General features: G+C 40.5%; 1 protein-coding gene across 3 annotated transcripts; it reads left to right on the top strand.

Annotated features, from left to right (window-relative positions):
• Nucleotides 1–1,156: 1,156 nt before the first annotated feature.
• Nucleotides 1,157–15,142, top strand: GTSF1 (gametocyte specific factor 1). 3 transcript variants are annotated; one of them, XR_013482532.1, is made up of 10 exons: nt 1,157–1,256; nt 3,321–3,443; nt 7,528–7,628; nt 9,489–9,615; nt 10,088–10,171; nt 10,641–10,704; nt 11,788–11,882; nt 13,412–13,448; nt 13,858–13,904; nt 15,035–15,142. XR_013482532.1 is itself a non-coding variant. In XM_020966249.2 (9 exons), the coding sequence occupies exons 2-8, from the start codon at nt 3,428–3,430 to the stop codon at nt 13,426–13,428; spliced, it is 504 nt and encodes a 167-aa protein (XP_020821908.1). In that variant the 5' UTR covers nt 1,157–1,256; nt 3,321–3,427; the 3' UTR covers nt 13,429–13,448; nt 15,035–15,142. The 3 variants fall into 3 exon arrangements, 2 of the variants coding, with proteins under 2 accessions (XP_020821908.1, XP_020821909.1); XM_020966249.2 differs by lacking the exon at nt 13,858–13,904; XM_020966250.2 differs by lacking the exon at nt 13,858–13,904 and having other exon boundaries at nt 1,168–1,256; nt 3,341–3,443.
• Nucleotides 15,143–19,101: the final 3,959 nt, after the last annotated feature.

The raw sequence follows: 19,101 nt of genomic DNA, 5'->3' as shown, positions 1-19,101 counted from the left end.
CACTTTGTTAGATCCTCCAGAACCTAGTCTGGTGGAGTGCTCTAAACAACACGTAGCCACTCAATGAAGGTCTGTTCAATTGAATCGAATTGAAACTACCGTTTATACCAAAGCAATAGCAGAGACTTCTCTAATCATTGACCCTCTTTGTACCCTGTGCAAAATAGCCCAGAAGGAATAAGCGGTGAAGTTGAATATCAGAATTACCCAGAAATTGAAGGAAATGCCTCAGGAAGTCACGCATTCATTTCACTCCTGGTCTAAAGGTAAATGCCTGCGAGGGACACTTTTTTTTTTTTACATAATCAGTGAATGTCCTTTGGGTTAAACTAGATGACCTCTGAAGTCTTTGCCAACTTTGGGATTCTGAGATGTTATAGTGAAAAAAGAAACCACCACCAAACATGGCAATCTTAGGCTATATTATTAACGTAAGTAGTGTTCAGAACACAGAAGGGAGGTAATAACCCCACTTAACTTTTGTTCTCAAAGCAACATTTAAAGTCCCTTCTCATTCATAGGGCTCCATGGGAACACACTTGATTAGAACGTGAGCGCTCCCTGGCGTCCCCTTCCCCTCCCCCCAACGCTGGCGTCTCGTGCTGCACTATCACATCACTCTTTAGCCCCAGGGACCCTCCCCATCATCAGGGAGCACTGACATACAAGTGGGTGGGAGTCTCCTGGTGCAGGCTCGACCCCCGAACACTGTTCTTCTCTCCTTCTTGTCTGCCTCTCCTCCTTTCTCTTCTTTTCCTTCTCTTCTCTTTCATCTTCCTCCTTCTATTCACTTCCCTTCCCCTTTCTCTTTTCCATTTTTTCTTTCCTTCCTCTCCTCTCTCCCTTCTCTTTCCTACTTTTTTCCTTTGCTCTCCTTTTTCCTTCTTTCACCCCTTGCTTCTCTTTCCCTTCCTTTTTCTTTTCTTTCTCTTCTCCCTTTCACTCCTTTCCTTTTCTCTCTCCTTTCTTCTACCTCTTAGAAAAGCCCCCCTACCCCCTCACTAAAGCGTTGCAGCGCAAACGTGAACGCTAACAATGGAGCCTCGTTCTGGGTTCTCGGGCTGAGAGTGGGGGAGGGGGTAGAGAGCCTCACTCTCATCCTCACAGAGGTTCATGGGAGGGGGCGGGGAGAGAAAAACCCAGCTCGCCACCGGAAGTGGGCTCCGCCCTAACGCCGAGGGTCGGAAGTGGGCGTTGCCTGGGAGCTGAGGTGAGGCTACCACAACTGGGAGTCGGCAGTGCGGCTGGGCTCTGAGGTAGGATCTCGTCATGCGCCGGGAGCGGGCTCCGGTTCACCCCTCTTTCCTTTGACAGGACCTCCCCTTCTCGGCTCCCGGGGGCGCTCCTCTCGAGTGGCTTTGGCCCTGGTCAGCCCTGGTTTCCTTTTCCAAACCCTACCTCCATGTGGCTCGTTCTGGCGCGCCTCTTTTCCCTTACCCGCCCTTTTCTCGACGCCGCCGCTACCACAGGAGGCAACGGCGGCTGCGCGCTTAGCCCAAACTGCCCGCCCTCGCCTCCGGTGTTCTCCCGCCGCTCCCCTCCCCCTTTTTCGCCCTGCCTAGCCCCTTTAGCTGCCCGCCTCCGTCTCTCGAGTCCCTGTCCGGGTCCCCGACCTCCCCCCCCCCAAAAAGGAAGCAACCCCAGAGGGGCCGCGGCTGCCGAGTCCCCTCGGCTTAAGTGGAGCTAGCCCACGGGCTTTCTCCCGCTCCCTATATTTAAATTTAACATATGTTACTAAACAAACTAAACATAAAACTCCCGCGGGAGAGGGTAGTTAAGGGACGAAGAAAAGGTGGGGGGAGCCGGGGTTAAAAACGGGGGGGAGGGGTTATTCACTCCATTGCCAGGGGTGAAGGTTTGAGATTAGGAGGCATGTTTTTTTTTTAACGTTTGTTAACGTTCGTCCATTTAAATCTAACCCTAAACTTAGGCTGGCGGTGGGCGACCCGGCCCGCGAGATTGGGGGGTGGGGAGGGCAGTATGGCTGGGCTTTTTTTTCTCAGTCAAATAATAGGGTTACACCAAAGAGCCCTCGAGCTCTTTTTTTGGCTTTTTCTATTCTGTGCGCGCCCCTCCCCCCCAAAAAACCCACCAACTTCGAGGAGCTCTCAAACTATCCTTTTAATTTAGCTTTAAAAGATAGAGCGGTATAAAAATAGCCCCATACGAATAAAGATCCCCTCTGAAGGAAAGATCTGAATTTCATAGTTGGAGGGGCAGCCCACTTTAGTGAGTGTAATTAACTAATCAGCTCTGAACGGTTACGCTGCTAGTGTTCCAGCGGATCATTTGTGTTTTCCAAAGTGGTGTTCCACCGAACGGGGGGGACGGTAACCCGGGGAGACAGTTCCCTAGAGAGCAGGGGCTTTTAATCCAAGCCAGCACTTGGGCAGGAGTGCTGGTTTATGACTTAGAAGTTGTCTTCTTCCTCCTCCCCCCATAACAATAAGTATATTTCATCACAATACCCACTAATAAGACCTCTCTTCAGATGGAAGAGGACTCAGGCACCAGTCAGTCATACTTCATTTTCTGCCCCTCTGAGGTATCTGTTACAAACCGTCTCATGTCTGGTGATATCATCTAGGAAATGGACGGCCCTCTCAAGTCGTCTTACCCAGAAGTATTCCTGTGGAGCAAAAAGAGAATGATTGTTACCTGGAGGATCTTAAATATCACCACCGTTAAGCTATGCTTGGGTGGGGTAGGAACTATAAAGGGTGGCAGGTAGCTCTTTTAGAGTGTGGGTGAAAGAGCAGTTCGCTGGAATCATTGAGCTTGTGATTCTGCCCCTACCACGTTTAAGGAAGACATTCTCCCTCTGGATGAAGTGAGGGGCCTGACTTAGAATCTGCTGCCTGGTACTGGTGTTTTAGTTTCAACTGCTAGAAAGGACTACTTTCCTTCCTCGGCCAACCCCCCTTGGGAAGTTGAGCAGGGAGTTTAAAAATATGTTTCTCTCTTCCTGTGTTTTATAATCAGGTGCTTAAATAACATGGTACTCTTCTGGGTTTTTTTTTTTTATTATTCTGTAACATTTAACAGCATTTCAAAACTGAAGAGATGTTAAAGAGTGACATGTAGTTGTAATAACAGTTAAAATAAGCCTGCCAGTTTATCACCTGAATATAATTTAAATTGGTTGTCATCTTCCATTTTCCTTAAGAGTTGCCAGGCCTGAGAATCTGCTTATTGCAGTGAATGTGAATCAGGCAGGGTTATATAAGTTCTTTGTTTAAAAAAAATACAAATTCAGGGGATTTGTTGAGGGGTTTTTCTTCTTTTGCTTGTGCCCAAGTTAAATCTGATTTTAATTCCAGTTTGACTCCGTTTCTTTGAGTTGGAGCCTTTTGGTGGATGCCATTTCTGGTTCCCTGAATCACAGCTTTGAGAGAGCACTTGGGTCTGCCTCCTTTTCACTGCAGACATGGAAGAGAATTATGGTACGTTCTTACTGATAAATAGATCTCTGCTTGCTCATCAAAAGCAAAAACCTAGTAATTTATTCTTTCTGAGTGACCAAGACTTCTAGCTTACTACAGGTACTGAAAAGGATAGTACAGATGTTGCTCCTAGGTGCTTGGGTTGAGTTAGCATTGTACAGGAGGAGACTGGGTAAAATTTCTACTATAATAGTTGATATTTAGAAGTACTCACATTTGCAATAAAGTATTTTGGATTTGATCCACAAGGGATATTTGAAGTCAAAAGAACTTCCAAGATTTGGAACCCAAAGTTTTAAAAATACATGTTAAAAAAAATTGTTTTCAGTTACAGCTTGGGAAATAAGAAATACAGGAAATAGGGTATAGAAAACTATCCTGCCCTACAGGAAAATAGAAAGGGAAGGGGATAAGAGAAGGAGGGGAGTGATAGAAGGGAGGGCAAATTAGAGGAAGAGGTATACAGAATGCATGCCATCTTGGGGTGGGGGGAGGGATAAGATTGGGAGAAATTTGGAACTCAGAATCTTGTGGAAGTAAATGTTGAAAACTAAAAATAAATACATTTTTTAAAATATTGTTTAAAAAAAGAACTTCCAAGAAACAGAAGATATCGTTTACTTCTTCACTAATTCGCAGTTTTTCAAGTTATTTAACCTTTCTAGAGTTCAGTTTTCCCAACTAGGGCACAGGTAAAATAACTTCTGGCCCTTTCTGTTTACAGGGATGATAAAAGGGTATATGAAAGGTAACTGAGGCTGAAGTACAATTAGCCCTTGAGATTATAGAATTCCTGGTTGGATTCTTATAATTCAATGGTCTTGGGACCTCTAGGAAACCAAAGGGAATTTTGGTATCTAGATTGAAAGCATTTTAGAACTTGAAAGAATTGTAGAGATAGGCTGGTTCCAGAAGTGTCAAACTCACATTAAAATGTAATTGGCAAATTTTTAGCAAAACAAAAATGCAATATGGCATAAATAATGTTAATTTGTGGATTTTTAAGTCTACCTGAAGCTGGCAGGTATCCATTTCTGTTTGAGTTTGACAACACTGACCTCACCAGTGTTACAAAGTTGGCACAGCTAGTTAACTAGAATCTTCTTTCATTGTTTAAACATAATACCCTATTTTAATTTCACCCAAGTTAGAAAAACATATTGTGCATACTTACTCAGAATCCTCATCTAATTGATGTCTTAATAAAGGCACTTCCAACCCTTTTCTGCCTCCTGGTAGAACAACAGTGAAAGTTACATCGGTAAAATAAGGAACAGAGATGTTAAGTTAATTAATAGATAAAAAGTTAAAAATGAAGCAGAAATTGCTGTTATTGTCTGTTTAGAATGGTTGCTCTTGTGTCTCCAGTAAATCCACAAATACCGTTTTTAAAATGTATTTACATTTCAAAAAGGGAGATTTCTGTTCATCCTTACAGACCCACTGCCACCTGGTTTTTTTAAAGCAGACTTTCCCATGTAGATCTTGTAGACATTGTCTTCATTACTTTATCTTAGCAGTCAACTATTGGTTATTTTTCAGTCTAATGATGCTTCACAGGATGTGCATTTTTCAAATTTTCAGTCAGTAAGCATTGATTAAAATATCTGCTAAGTGATGAGCACTGTCCTAGGTTTTGGGATACAAAGACAGAAAAGAAAGGAGTTTTACTTCTTTGAAAGAGACAACATGTGCAAATACAAATATGTACAAAATAAATATATAAAGATGAGATAATGGATAGGAGGCATTAGCAGAGGGGAGGGATCAGGAAAGGCTTCATGTAGAAGGTGATGTTTTAGCTAAGCTTTGAAGGAAATGGGGAATTCTTTCTATGAGGCCTAAGTGAGAAAGGATTGCATTGTTGCAGGCATAGGGGACACAAACTGTACAAAGGCCCAGAAATGGGAGATAAGAGTGTTGTGGGTGATGGACATTTTACCAAAGTGACAAAGAATTAACTTAATCTCATATAGGGGGATCTTTGGCTAATAGTGCATTTGTCTTTGAAGTCTCCTTCATATTCTCATTTCTTCACCATTCACTTTGGCACATTGCCAAGTCTGAGAAACATCAAAGTGAGTTTTCTGAGCAGAATTTTACAACAGAGGTTATTCTGCTAGGATGTCCAAATTTAGTCTTTTGCCCAAAAGGCCAGGCAGAGCAAATTGGAGATCTCCTAAGTTATGAGAAGCAAAACATAGCAGTAGAAAACAGTCATTCTGTCAGTTGTGACATATGCATCTGTATGGGCATGAATCATAAAGTGACATCCATTGTATCAGCTAGTGACATGGTCTAACATTTGCTAGTTATGGAACAGAACAAATGAAGGGAAACTAATCAGAATTTACATCTGTAAACTGTCCCTTGATGTCCTGGAACATTAGACTATAAGGAGACTGCTGATCAAGAAAAGGTTGGTAGGCATAATAAACCTGTCCTCTAAGACTTTCATTTCTTTCTGCTCTCTCTGTCCTTCAAGTCTCCTCTCTGGCTCATTTGCATCATAATCATGGTTAGCAATTTATTCCATGTTTACCACTCTTCCAGTGAAACTGTCGGCTTCAGTTCTCTACTGACTCCTGATTTCCATAGCTGTCCTCTGGCTTATAAACTTCTTTTCATTGTGAATGGTTTATCTTATTTCATTGTTATCAAACCTTCAGTGGGGGTAAGGGCATGTTGTTAGGTTGTTATAATCCACTAAAAATAAATTTAACCTTTTAACCTCTCCTTTCAAATTTGGGACAGGACCCTGGATGTCTTCCACAATATCACAGAATTAAGAAGGTTGGAAGGGACCTCAGAGTCCCCTCAGAGTAATCAAACTCATACCTTTCAGATCCTGAACTCTAACACATCTCTTAATTGGTCCAGCCTCTTCTCAAAGACCCTAGGGGGAAGGAAGTGGTCAGGTGGGTGAGGCATGTTGGCACTAACCCTCAAGGCAGCCTATTCTACTCTAGAATTGACAGCAGTCCTAAATTTCTCTTGGCAACTTCTACTGATTGCTCCTGGTTCTGTCTTCTGGGAGCCAAACAGAACAAGTGTGACCCCTCCCTCACATGACGTTGCTTTAAGGTGCTTGAAAGCCATTGTCAAGTATGTCTCCCTGAGACTTTTCTGCTTCAGGTAAAGAATCTCCTTTGTGTACACTTCTGGGCATCTTGTGAACCAGAATCAAGGTCTCTGAATACATATATACATAACATTTGTTGTAACTGGCCATAGCACTTATAACTTGAGGAAGAGGATTTTGTACCTCTGTCACTGGTCTTTTATAAAGCTGATTTCAGTTTGATTCTTTGGATCCAGAGAAACTAATACAGTCCCTCTGTGTTAGGGCAGATTAAGTCATTCCCATCTTAGGTGTATTCTAAAATATAAAAAAATGAATATGCCTTTCTGGTTTAGGTTCTGTTTTCATTTACATAATAACTAGATTATACATTTACTAAGTTCTTCTGAATGTCTTGAGAGCAGGAAATAAGTTGCATTCATCCCTTTGTACAGTACCTTCCTCATAAATTATGCACTTAATAAATTTTTTTTGAATGAATAGACCAACTTAAGTAGCTAAGATTAAGAACTCTTCATGAGAATAACCTATAGAGAAAGCAGAACCAAAGGAACATCTTCATACTAATTTTTATTAAGCATATATAAGGCTAGGTGACATGGGAATGAATCCTGCATTCATATTTCTTAAAAAGAAAAAGAGGTTTCATTTAACCATTTGCTTTTACAGCCTACAAATAAACTAATAGCATCTGCAGTTATGCATAAAATCAAAAAGGAATTAACAATCCAGAGTGTATGTGGTTCTGCTAGGCTCATTAAGATTCTGTAGCAGCTCCTTTTTGTCTGCTTTGAGCTATGATTCCATTTTAAAATATAGTCATTTTTTAGATACTTTAGTTACCTTTTAGATGGTCTTATGTCACAAACTATGAAAAATATAATTTTTTTGCAATTATTAAACCTTTCTTGATCCCCTGAAAATCCAACGTGCTTCATGGGCTACAGTTTTACATATGCTGTTTTGCTTTATATTCATTGTGTTTCTCTCTTCCCTTATAAGTTGATTCTTTGGATCCAGAGAAGTTGATACAGTGCCCGTATGATAAAAACCATCAGATCAGGGCCTGCAGGTTCCCTTATCATCTGATCAAATGCAGAAAGGTAGGGGATTATTTTCTCATTTGCTCTTTAATGTCCTCATAAGCTGTCCCATTTTAATAAGTAAAAATCGAGTCATCTCAGTGCATAATTTTTAGTGGACTGCCTGAATTGGTTGATGAATCTTCCTCTATTTTTGTCACAACATTTGTAGGAGGGACTTTCTTTTCCTCTAGGTATGTCGGAGGGGTTTTGTTTATTTGTTTGGAGATGTCAGGAGCAACTCTAGAGAAGCAGTGCTTTTCACCCTTTATAGAAAAAAGACAGAAAACACCAACCTTTGCAAGCAATAGGAAAAAACCTTCCTGCCTTATGACTTTGATTTATTCATAGTTTTTGGAATGTTAAGGGTCAAATGCTATTAGAAATTTTTCAGATTTTTTTTTTACTTGAAGATTTAAAACTGTATTTCAGTTTGGATGTCTGACTGAAATTTAACTTACTTACAGGTCAGAATATTATTCTCCTAGAAATAATTTCTTCACTAAACTTGAACAGTAAGCATCTGCAGAACTTACCAAGCTTTCTTTCTTGTATAAGCATGGCTAGGGTTAACCTCACTGTTGGTAAATTGCTGAAGATACACTGTCATTGTTGCTGAAATGCAAGCACCTGAGACGAGGTATAGCTTTTGCTCAGAGTTATGTTATGGAAATAATGTTCATATTAATTCAGGTTACTCAGCAGTAAGTTTAATAATAACAACCTGACTGAAAAGGAGGAGTCTAGTTTCACAAGTTCATAATAGGTACTTAATAAATATAATTGAATAATGTGCTCTTCCCTCTTAGTTTCTGGAGCAGGGTCTCTAGCCTATTTTCATGACCATCAGCTGTTTAAGCTGCTTTGGTCTCCAGGTGTCATCTGTCCTGACCCTTCCCCTTCTCTTGGTCCTCAGACACTTTTGGTGGGAAAGTAACAGATGGTACCTGGAAGACACAGCAATGCCTTTCTCTCCTGTTGAAGTCTTGACCCACTGGAAGTGGCTTGATCTCCACCCACACAGATTGGAATCCCCATATCTACGATTTTTTCTTGTGCCTTTGTTCTCCTTTCCTTCTCCCCACACCCCCTTCTTTATGCCTTTCCCTTCCCATTTCTTGCCCTCTTGAGCCTGTGTTGGCAGTCAAACTGAATTTCTTTGCTTCCCAGTTGTCTTTGTTTTGATGATAGAATTTGGATGTAGTGACCCCATCCATACACTTTATTTCAAAAACAAGTCACCAGTTATTTTTTGATAGATAACTCTTCCTAAGGGAAATGACTACAGTAAAGGTCAGATTGTTCAGACCTTTATCCCAGGACTCATGACTTTAAATGGGCTTTATTGTGTTAAACATGAACAATCCTTTGCTGCAGCTACAAGAGCTCCTTCCCAGCTGCTTATCTAGCCTTACTTTCTTTATCTGCCTCTACTTCAGCCTAAGTGGTGGGTATTTTTTACTGTTGATCTTAAAGATCAGCGATCAAATGTTCAGAGATTTGTATTCAATTTCAGATTAAATTCCCCTCCCCTGGAAAGTGTACGACCTTGAGAATTAAACATGGGGATTGGGAATTTTATTTAGAAACTCAGTTCTATGTTGTCTTTCTGTTGATAAGCCACCTCACCCTTCCTCATAAAGACTTAAAGCTCTTTCTACAGTGAGTATAATTAAACTTAAATTGTGGGTGGGTTTGTGAGGATTAATTAGGTAAACTATGAGTAGCAAGTAATCATTGTTTTTTGATTTTCTGCTAAGGATTTTTACCCTATTTAAGCCACTGACTAAGAAAAATTTTTAGCATTTATAGAACAAAGCTAAGTCAAACCCTCCTTGGAGGGCTAAGGAACTGATGGGTTCCTTGACTTTGCTTTGGTAGAACCACCCTGATGTTGCAAACAAATTGGCTACATGTCCTTTCAACGCTCGCCACCAAGTTCCCCGGGCTGAAATCGGTCGCCACATCTCAAGCTGCGATGACAAAAGCTTCATTGAACAGGATGTTGGTAAGGATCAGCAGCTAAGGTACTTTGATATTGGGACCGAGAAAACTGATATACCACATGATGTTTGATTTTTTTTTTTGTCCCACTCCATTCCAAAAGGTCATTACTTTTGTGTTTATAAGATTTTGTCTTCTAGAAGGAATAGTTTGTCATGCTGTATTTGTCAGGCTCCTTTTTCTTCTGAACAACCTGACTATTTTTACTAACAATTTATCCTAAAAATGAAAATCTCATATTATTGTCATAAATATTATGCTAGACTTCTTTGTTTTTGCTCCCTCCTTGGACACCCACCCCCACCCCAGCCCCTTTGTGTACCTTCAGGGAAAAGATAAGGTCCCTTTGTTTAGATTTTAGACTTGTCCTTCTTTCAGAAACAAAGAAGCATTTGGCTGCCCTGCCTGCTAACCCTTTGAAGCAATATAACTTGGCAGTGCCTCATGCTTATGTGGGAATCTATATTGTTTCACAGTCAGCCAGTCCAGGAACTACAGATGCGAGGCTGTGGCTGTGAACACATGGCAGTGCCCTCCTTGTGATGAAGACTGGGATAAAGGTGAGGCACCTCTACTCTTTTCTGTGTTCATAGCTTCTCATTACATAGTCAGGCTACTAAGCACAGAATGAAGATTTCTCTCTTTTAAGAACATGCCATATTTTTTAAGACGCCTGATAATTTTTATTGGGCCCCAGAATGAGTGCTCTTGTATTACGTGGTAGACACGTGGAGCAGCCCATCTCTGAGTGGAAAAAACACTTCCTCACATCTGTTTTTTCCATAAATTGTGTTGTGCCATCTGTGTTTGGTTGTTAATAGACACATTTATTATTATTTATGCCGTGTGCGTTTATATCTTTCAATTAAATTCCTGCTATACTGTCACTTAGTCAGGACACTTGATCAATTTTTACTCCCTTCTTTAAACTCAGGCACTTGATTCCCCATTTCACAGCTTCTGCATGCTGGCTCACACTGGTGCCTTCCTAAATAAGTGTCACAAGCTGTGTTTTGCTTCCTTTGGCAGATTTGTTGGGGCAGTCCAGCACTACCTTTGTCTGGGGCACTGCTAACTGCAGTGGCAATAACAGGTAATGAAAATGGTGTGACTCTTGATGCTCCTCGTTCATGTTGGATATTCTCTTGTTTAAAAGTCACCTCTTTGGTATTGGGCTGTTCCTGGAATGTGCCTTGGTGGCTCCATACTTTACACTGCAGCGTGACCTGTTGTTCTTGGTGTGTGGGCTATTATGTAACACTGGGATACCACATAGTTCTACTGCTTAGTTTTTCTTGATATGTTATAAATGGTGTTTTAAAAATCTCCACTTTTCCAATTTGATAGTTTTCCCCTTTGGTGACAAGCAAAGATTAGTCTTTTTAAAAGTAATAGGCTTTCAAGGTAGGGAGATTTTAAAATTCCTAAAGGGAAGAGAAGAAAATCCACCTCTTCAGTAGTTTTATTTCTAACTTAAAAGCAATAAGATGCATTTTAACTCTACTCTTGAAATACATATCATGGCTGGAAACTTAAGTAGCAAACCCAAGGGAGAATCTGGGGTTGGAAAATGAATGGATAGTGTCCTCTGGATGCTAAATTTCATATTTGTGCTTTTCTGTTTTTCCAAATGGACTATTTTGGAACTTGTGATTCCTAGCCTCCAAAGTCAATAATAACTGTGTATTATGTACACTCTTTTGTAAGTTCATGGAGGTAAAAATCATATAGACTTAAATAATAAATTCCATTAAGACAGCTTTTATCCTATTTTAGTTTTATGAGGCTCACTGCCTTAGACTTAGTCATCTTGGCCTTTTTCTTTGTCTTTTATGGTTAGTGAGTGATTTGATGGGCCTGTCATGAATTTGAACAGTAGATGGCATCCCTGTTTATCTCAATTTCAGTTAACATATTGGACAGTGAAAATGGCTATACCTTCTTGAATGTTGGTACAGAACACTGAGCCATTCAGAGAAGGAGTAATCATTCTAATTGCAAGGCCTATTTTGATAGAAATATTTTTACGTTTCAAATCTGTGTGGGTTGTTGCTTTTCCCTTAGATAATAGAAACACATCCTGATTGGCATGTATGTCCTCTTGTCTGTGAAACTGAAAGTTAGTCCTTATGTGACCCCCATGTACCAAGACAGTTAAGGTCCTCTCTTTTTGCAGCCCTGCGAACAATGTGGTTGTGGAACATAAGAGTAACCTGGCTTCAGGCATGCGGGTTCCCAGGTCTCTGCCATCTGTACTACCATGGAAAAGCAGTAAGTGGGATGGAGCTGAACAGAAAGTATTCTTTCCATGATGTGGGTAGAGTCAGCCTTGATTATTCAGGGGTAGATTCTGCTGTTTGTTACCCAGACCTTTCTTTTGTGAATTCTGTGCCAGTAGAGGAACCCTTAGATGACCCATTCATTATGCCAATTTCTAACCAGACACATTTTGAAGTAAAAAACTCAGTTCTGGGATCTACAACTAAAGCAGACTCTGGAGAACCTCCCAGAGGGAAAACACAGTAGAGACAGAGATGACAAACGCATTAGAGGGAGACTATGGCTAAAATTTATGCTAACTAGAATCATTCAGCCTAAATGCTAATGTAATAAAGTTCTTCACTCAGAGAATACTGACTAGCTAGTCTGTGTCTCAAATGAGAATAACACAGGGAAGTGGGCTTAAGCTTCATCATGAGGCACATAGGCCAGATGTAATAAAAATGTTCCTAATACTTAAGTGTGAGGCAGTTTTGAAAATTAGAGTTTCACACAGAAATAACTGATACTAGATAGAATGTAGTAAGTGATAGTGTAAGATGCAGAGATAATAGTGTAAGAGTTCAGAGGAGGGAGAAATCATTTCTTGCTGGGGAAAATCAGAGAAGGTTTCATAGAACTAAGTCTTGAAGGACAGAGGTAGGATTTCAGCAGATTAAGATTAGAAGTGAAATGTAGGAGAAAGGTCCAGGTATAGGGGATGGTTTGTGCAAAAGCTAAAAAAAAAAAAAAGGCACCTGTTAAGAGAACAGAAGTGTCTAGAAGTCACTAGGAATGTTGAGATGGAAAAGAAATAGTGTAGTGGAGAATAGGACTAGGACTAGAAAGATAGGTTGGGATCAGATTGTGTATGAAAAGATCTGGAATTCCAGACTAAGGAGTTTAGACTTAATTTGCCATAAACAGGGAACCACTGAAGGATGATCAGGGAAGTGACATGACCAACTGTCCAGTGCTCACATTTTACAGATGAAAAACAGAGGCAGAGAAATTGAATGATTTGGCCAAAGCCTTAAAATAGGATACAAAACTAGATCCTCCAGTTCTTTAAACCCACTGGCTTTTTTCCCCCTAGTTTGCCCTATCAGTTCATGTTAAAAAAATATCTCTGTCCTCCTTTTTACTTCTTAATCTCAGAGCTATGGCTAATATATCAAATACCCAGGATTACCATAAACCTCTGGTTTCCAATTTAATGCCCACGTTTGAACCTAGTGTGACTTCTAAATTCAAATGCCCTTGGTATCAATTATCTTTGCTAGTATCTGAACTAATTTTAGAGTATTTAGCTGTCTCTTAAATTTTCTTTTGGTGGGAGGCCTATGGTCATTGAATGTGAGATTACCAAATTGATTGCCTAGAGACTTGAATTGAGGATGTGTTTTTGGTCATTTTGTCATTGACTTTCAAAGTCTTTTAATGTAGTTAGAATTCATATATCATAGTAGAGGTTCATGTTTAGTTTGGGGATAAGGGATAGGTTATGTTTCCATTGACTTGATATATTTATTACTCCATAGATGGAAATGCACAGTAACTGAAAATCTATCTCATCAAGTAAGTGTTTCTGTTTTATTTCACTATCTCATCAGATGGTAGCAGGATTTAACTGGACATAAAGCAATTTAGGTCCAATTTTCTCTCAGATGATAGTGCCAAATTAAAGCTTTGTGTGTGTTTCTAAGTATATAGCCTCAGTTATGGCTTTACACGCTAATGAATAGGCATTTACTGGTTAAATTGGAATTCTGTTAACATGCCTAGTTGTTTTCCTTAACGTCAGTACACATTGCCTGTTTTTTCATTTTTATCAAAGTTGCATTTTAGACATATCATGCCTCTCTAATGGACTGAAATTAATCAGACAGCTGTGCTTCATGACCCTACAATTGTTTGTTTACCCATGCAGTACAGTTTAACACTCATCCAAAAAAAAAATTATTTTTTTTTTTTGTCAAACACTTAGGTCTCCAGGGGCCTCATGTTGTTGCTGTTTTCTGACCATTTGATATGGTAGGACCTCACAACTCTTAGGAGGAATTCAAAATCTTGGTCTTTTTGTAAATGAAGATCTTTCGCAAGGTCACCCCACAGCAGAACCAGTTTGAATGCTTCAGACCTTACCTTGAGACTTAAACCACCAGCTACAATATTCGAGGGAAATGAAGGCTTGGCCTAAATCTAGACTTCTAACCTAACCTCTCTCTGGATAATGATGGATCCAGGGGGATAATCGTCATTTTGTGCTAAAGCTCATTAGCTTCTTTGTTCTTAGTGCTCCAGAAAATATATAAGATATTTAAAGCTAAAACCCCTTAACTTTGAGAACTAACGCTTCTCAGTTTGTGGCTGTCTTGTGTTTGATTTCTTGATGGATTCTGATGCCACATTATCCAGTATGTCAGGAACAGAGAAAATGGAATTCTTGAAATGCTCTTGGCACCAAAAGGAGAGGGTATACAATAGCCTGGGGAGTGTCAGGAAAGCACAAATTGAGGAGGCCGGATGAATTGCCGACCTTAGCTCCACACTCTGACGTATTCCACAGGATGTGTGGTGGCCATGCACATGGCAACTTGCTGGCCAAGGTGACTCTTCTAAGGAGAGAAACGAGGAAAAGCTGCCTGCTGCAGTACTTAGGGGGACTGATGCTTTTCTCCTTTGGAAATTCACTCTTCCCCCTCTGGAAAGATACTGTTCTGTATTACTCTTAAGATAGAAAAAGGAAAGAAGTATTTGTTTAGGGAAAGAGTCCTTATCAGAAGCAGCCACAAATCCTCTTCATCTAACAGGATGATGAAAGGTCCTAACAATCAGTGAAGTATGGGTTGCAGTTAATCAGGAAAAAAAAACAAAACCAATTTGCCTCAAAGAATTTCAGAGTAGTTTCCTTTGTCTCTCCTAGCACATCTGGGAGATGAAGCTAAGTGAATGCTGAGGTTTTCAGAGGGTGTTCTTGGGCTCTTGTGTGCTTAGCACTGTGCTGGAGGGTGCCCCTGGCAGAAAGCAGGAGGCAGCCACCTTAGCAGGCTGACAGGACAAGTTCTCAATTTCACTGTGGCTTCATGGCCCTTTGTCAGATAATACTGGTAATAATATTATTGATAAGTACCAAGAACTCTTCTTTTTCTTTTTAATTGCAGATGACAGTCCCAAGAAGACACTTTTGCCTCCTGCTACTTAACTACCAGTGGGTTCTTCATTTCTTTTCCTAATCTTATTTTGGAAAAATAAACTGTCTGTGGCTCTGATTGACCAGTCCTCTTTCTTTTCCTCCTCCCCTCCCCTTCTCCTACTTGAACCCTTTCTTCAATGCCTCCTCAGAAAGCTTTTCCAAATAAACCACAGATGTACTAAGGCTAGCCCAATAGCTGCCCTGAAAACACTGTCAGCAGCTCTAAAAGCAAAACCTTTCTTTTCTACCCAGTGTAGGACACACAGTGATTTGAAGCTGTTTACCTAAACTTGTCCCAGTAGGCAGAAAACTTGGGCTAGAAACAGTAGTGCCACTTAAAGCTTAATCCTGGTGGTGGTGTGTTTCAGCTTTCATATAATTGACCTGTTATGGTCCGCCAGTCCATAAGATCCTTGAAACATGGATGGGGCTCATGTAGAAAAACTCTTTTACTTTGAGTAGTTTTCTTTTGGTAGCTTTCCTTTAGGGTATCTTATTGTTCCAAAGCACGTGGATTTTTCTGCTTCTACTTCTCCCCATTTGCTAAAGGAAATTGTACTAGCTGTCAGACATGGTACATATTAGGAAGTGAATATTGATGTGCGATGAGGGGAGGTATCCATTCTGTATGTTAGGGGGTGATAGGTTTACCACGTCTATGTGAAATTTGCTTAATTTCAAAAACCTCCAAAGCTTAAATGTATGAAGACCTTGCTGACTTTCCCTAGGGTGTGAGTATCACAACACTTAGTCCCAGGTTGGGACTAAGGGAACAAACTCAGCATCTTGTTGGTAAATCAATTTATGTGGAGACTTCCTAATCTCCAAGGCCCAGTTTTTCTTTGATAACCTTATTCAGGCATTGTCTAGCATAGAGATTTTGGGGATCTGGCATCGACAGGAGTCCTAAGCACTCTATGACAAATGAGTCTGAAAATTATCTGCTTTAACCATCTTTGTCAATAACAGATAAGGAAGAGGTTGGGCTAGTGGGAGGGCAGATATTGTAGAACCCGGCTACAACAGTGAGGTTGGGCTATTGGTCTGGGTACAAACTCCAGAATCAGGCTTGAAGATAGAGCATTTCTGTTTTCAGCTCTGTTGGTTGAGTGGGGAAACAGGTATTTCTGGGGTGGACAACATTTAATTGGGAAAGAAATCACACTCCCATTATTCTTCTTTCTCCCCCTTTTTTCCTGCCTTCTTGTATTTAAGGGTCAATCAGCACTACATAACAGCTTAACTTGGTCCTGGTGGGGTGGGAGTGAGAGAGGGACTGAATTGGAACTTTATTACAATACAGTTGTGCGGGGGAGAAACCTTTTGACTTTTGTTGGTGTTGACAACATACTGTTAGACCCATAACTACTGCCCAAGTTGGGGAAAGCAGGTGGTGGAGTTTCACTGCAGGCAACTCCTGTTCCTTTTCATGGTTCATGTGACATACTTGGGGGGATGGGGTGGGAAACTACTTTGGATTTTCAGGCATCCCCAGGGCAAGTCACTGTAGTATCTATTATTCAAAAAGGACAAATGAAAACCCTTTCTGTTTTTGAGAGGATGTGTCTGCCCACCCTATTCCCAGAATACCTTTTGTTTCTCACTTCCCCTCTTGAGACTAATTACCAGTAGCCTGACCCTTAGGAGTGTGAATAGCTCTCACCACAGATTACCTGCCAGTGTTAATTGTTAGCACTCAGGAGTGAGCTGTCTAATGTCTGGTTTGTTCAATAAACTAATGATTAAAATAGCCTGTTTGGCTGGGTCAGGTGCTTACCAAAGATTGTAGGTGTTTCAGAAATTTAGTGACCAATAGGAGATTCCCAAGAAAGGATTAAAAAAAAAAAGTTGCTTTACTTGACTAACTAGACCTAGACTTCATCAATCAGGAATCTGAAGGAAAAGCCAGTGTGAACACAGCTTTTGGAGTTCCTTTATTGAGAGCAATGTGTTTGGGATATGAATGAAAGATAAATACTTGTGTTTCCTAATTTAGTCCATGCTGCTGGTTAAGGGCTCCATTTAAGTTTGAGCTATAAATATGGTTCAAATGTTCATGGCCCAGAGGAGACTGAGTCCTGTATTTTGGCTTTATTTTGGGCTTAGGCTCTAAGGAGGATTTGCTTTGTGGTGAGATTGCCTCTCCCTGCAGGGATGCTGGAAGTACCATGGTAATTTGCAAATGTTCTCACTAGGAATAAACAAATGTATGTGATAAGTGCTGCTCAGTTCTCTTGGTAGCTCTGCCTGAGCAGAACAAGGAGAGCATTTGGTTGGATTTAATTTAAAATAATGTACTGCAGCACCAATTCAGTGATGCAGGAGTACAGTAGCTGCTTGTGTTAATTAGTCTCAGTGTTTAAAAAAAAGTATATATGTGTATGTGTATGTATGTGTCTGTTGGCATTATTGGAACACTTGAGTTGCACTTTTCAAAATTCAATTTAAGTTCCAAGTTCAGCAAAAAATAATTAGATAAAATTGTGCTTATGATGGCTACCTATAAAGGGGCAGCTTGCAAAATTCAAGGCATTTTGTACAACATTTTAAAATGTCTTCAATATGTTGGCAAATTTGGGGGAAGGAAATTTATTGTGTGCTTGTATTGTTCAGATAATAGAAAAAGATAAAAACAGGCTTTAAATGCTGTGAGAAAGATACTCTTGTTTCATTCTTTGAGCCCTGTATTCATGGTGCTTCATGTTTCAGAGCATATCCATAGTCTGTGTCAATCTTAACCTCTTCAGAAGCAATCTGATAGCTCAGTGGACTTTAATCATCAGCTTCATCCTAACAAACAGACATGGGCTGGCTTGTCCTTCTAGACTAGGTGAATGAAGACCTCAGAATGAAGAATTGTCCCCCTCAGTCCAGGCCTGCAGCCTGGAGAGTCATACTGACTCTTACAACGTCATATTCGGTAAGACTCATCTGTGAAATCTGAGACTTGTTTGCATCTAAGAAGCACCACCTTAGGCCAGACTGTAACCCAGGAGAACAGCCATGTGGTCCGCAGGTCTGCATTTGTGTTTACCTTGTTGGAGGACTGCTTTATATGAAACTAAAACAATGTGAAGGGTTTGGGGGAGACCTGAAAGGAAAGATTTCAGTTGTTGAGTTCCCACATGTTACGTGGAAGAACTAAAGCCCAATCTTGCATGAAAAACACTTATTTGAACTCGGACCATGAATCTTAATTTTTATTTGTGTGCTTGCATTGAAATAAAGTACCTTTCAATCAAGTTGATCTATTTCAGTTGTTTGCTTACACTTGGATTTGAGGTTTACCATTTAGATAGGGGGCAAGGAGAAAGGGGGAGGCAGCCAGTGGCTCAGTGGATAGAGCGCTGGGTCTGGAGTCAGGAAGACCTGAGTTCAAATCCAGCGTCAGGCTAGCCTACCTATGTGTCCCTAGGTAAGTCACTTAACCTCTGATTGCCTAACAAAATAGATCTACTGGAGAAGGAAATGGCAAACCACTCCAGTGTCTTTGTGAAGAAAACCCCAAATGTGATCACAGATTGTCAGAACATGACTGAACAACAGCAAGGAGAAAGGGGAGCCAGGATCTGTTAACCTTTTTATACCATTTTCTATCTAGAACAGAACTTTAGGGAAAAGATACAAATTGGAAATTATGGGAAGCCACGTTCTGGAATTCCTGTTGAAGGCACCATGGAGAAATCTCTTGTTGCCTACTGAGCGTCTGGGGGAATTTGTCTTCAGAGAAAGAACAGCTCTTGTATTCAGAGTATTTATTCTTCTGAGGGGGAAAATAATCTTTGCAAAGAACATACGAAGTAACACAGGAGAGAACATCAGCAACAGCAAAATCAGACAGACTGACTTCCTGTAGAAGTGGCACTGGAAGAGAGCTTCCAGCATACACTGGCTTGTGTGATGTACGGATGTGGAGGCATTCTAGGCAAGGAGGCACTTTGTGCAAAGATATAGCAAGAGACAGTTGTATCCTAGAATCAGCAGTTTGGCCAGAATATCAGGTGGATGAGGGGGAGAAGAGCTATGATAAACCTG

Source organism: Phascolarctos cinereus, unplaced genomic scaffold (assembly GCF_003287225.1).
Source record: "Phascolarctos cinereus isolate Bilbo 61053 unplaced genomic scaffold, phaCin_HiC Scaffold_1;HRSCAF=81, whole genome shotgun sequence".
Lineage (NCBI taxonomy): Eukaryota > Metazoa > Chordata > Mammalia > Diprotodontia > Phascolarctidae > Phascolarctos > Phascolarctos cinereus.
The sequence above is the reverse complement of the archived record's forward strand: the minus strand, read 5'-3'. Positions and strand labels throughout refer to the sequence as shown.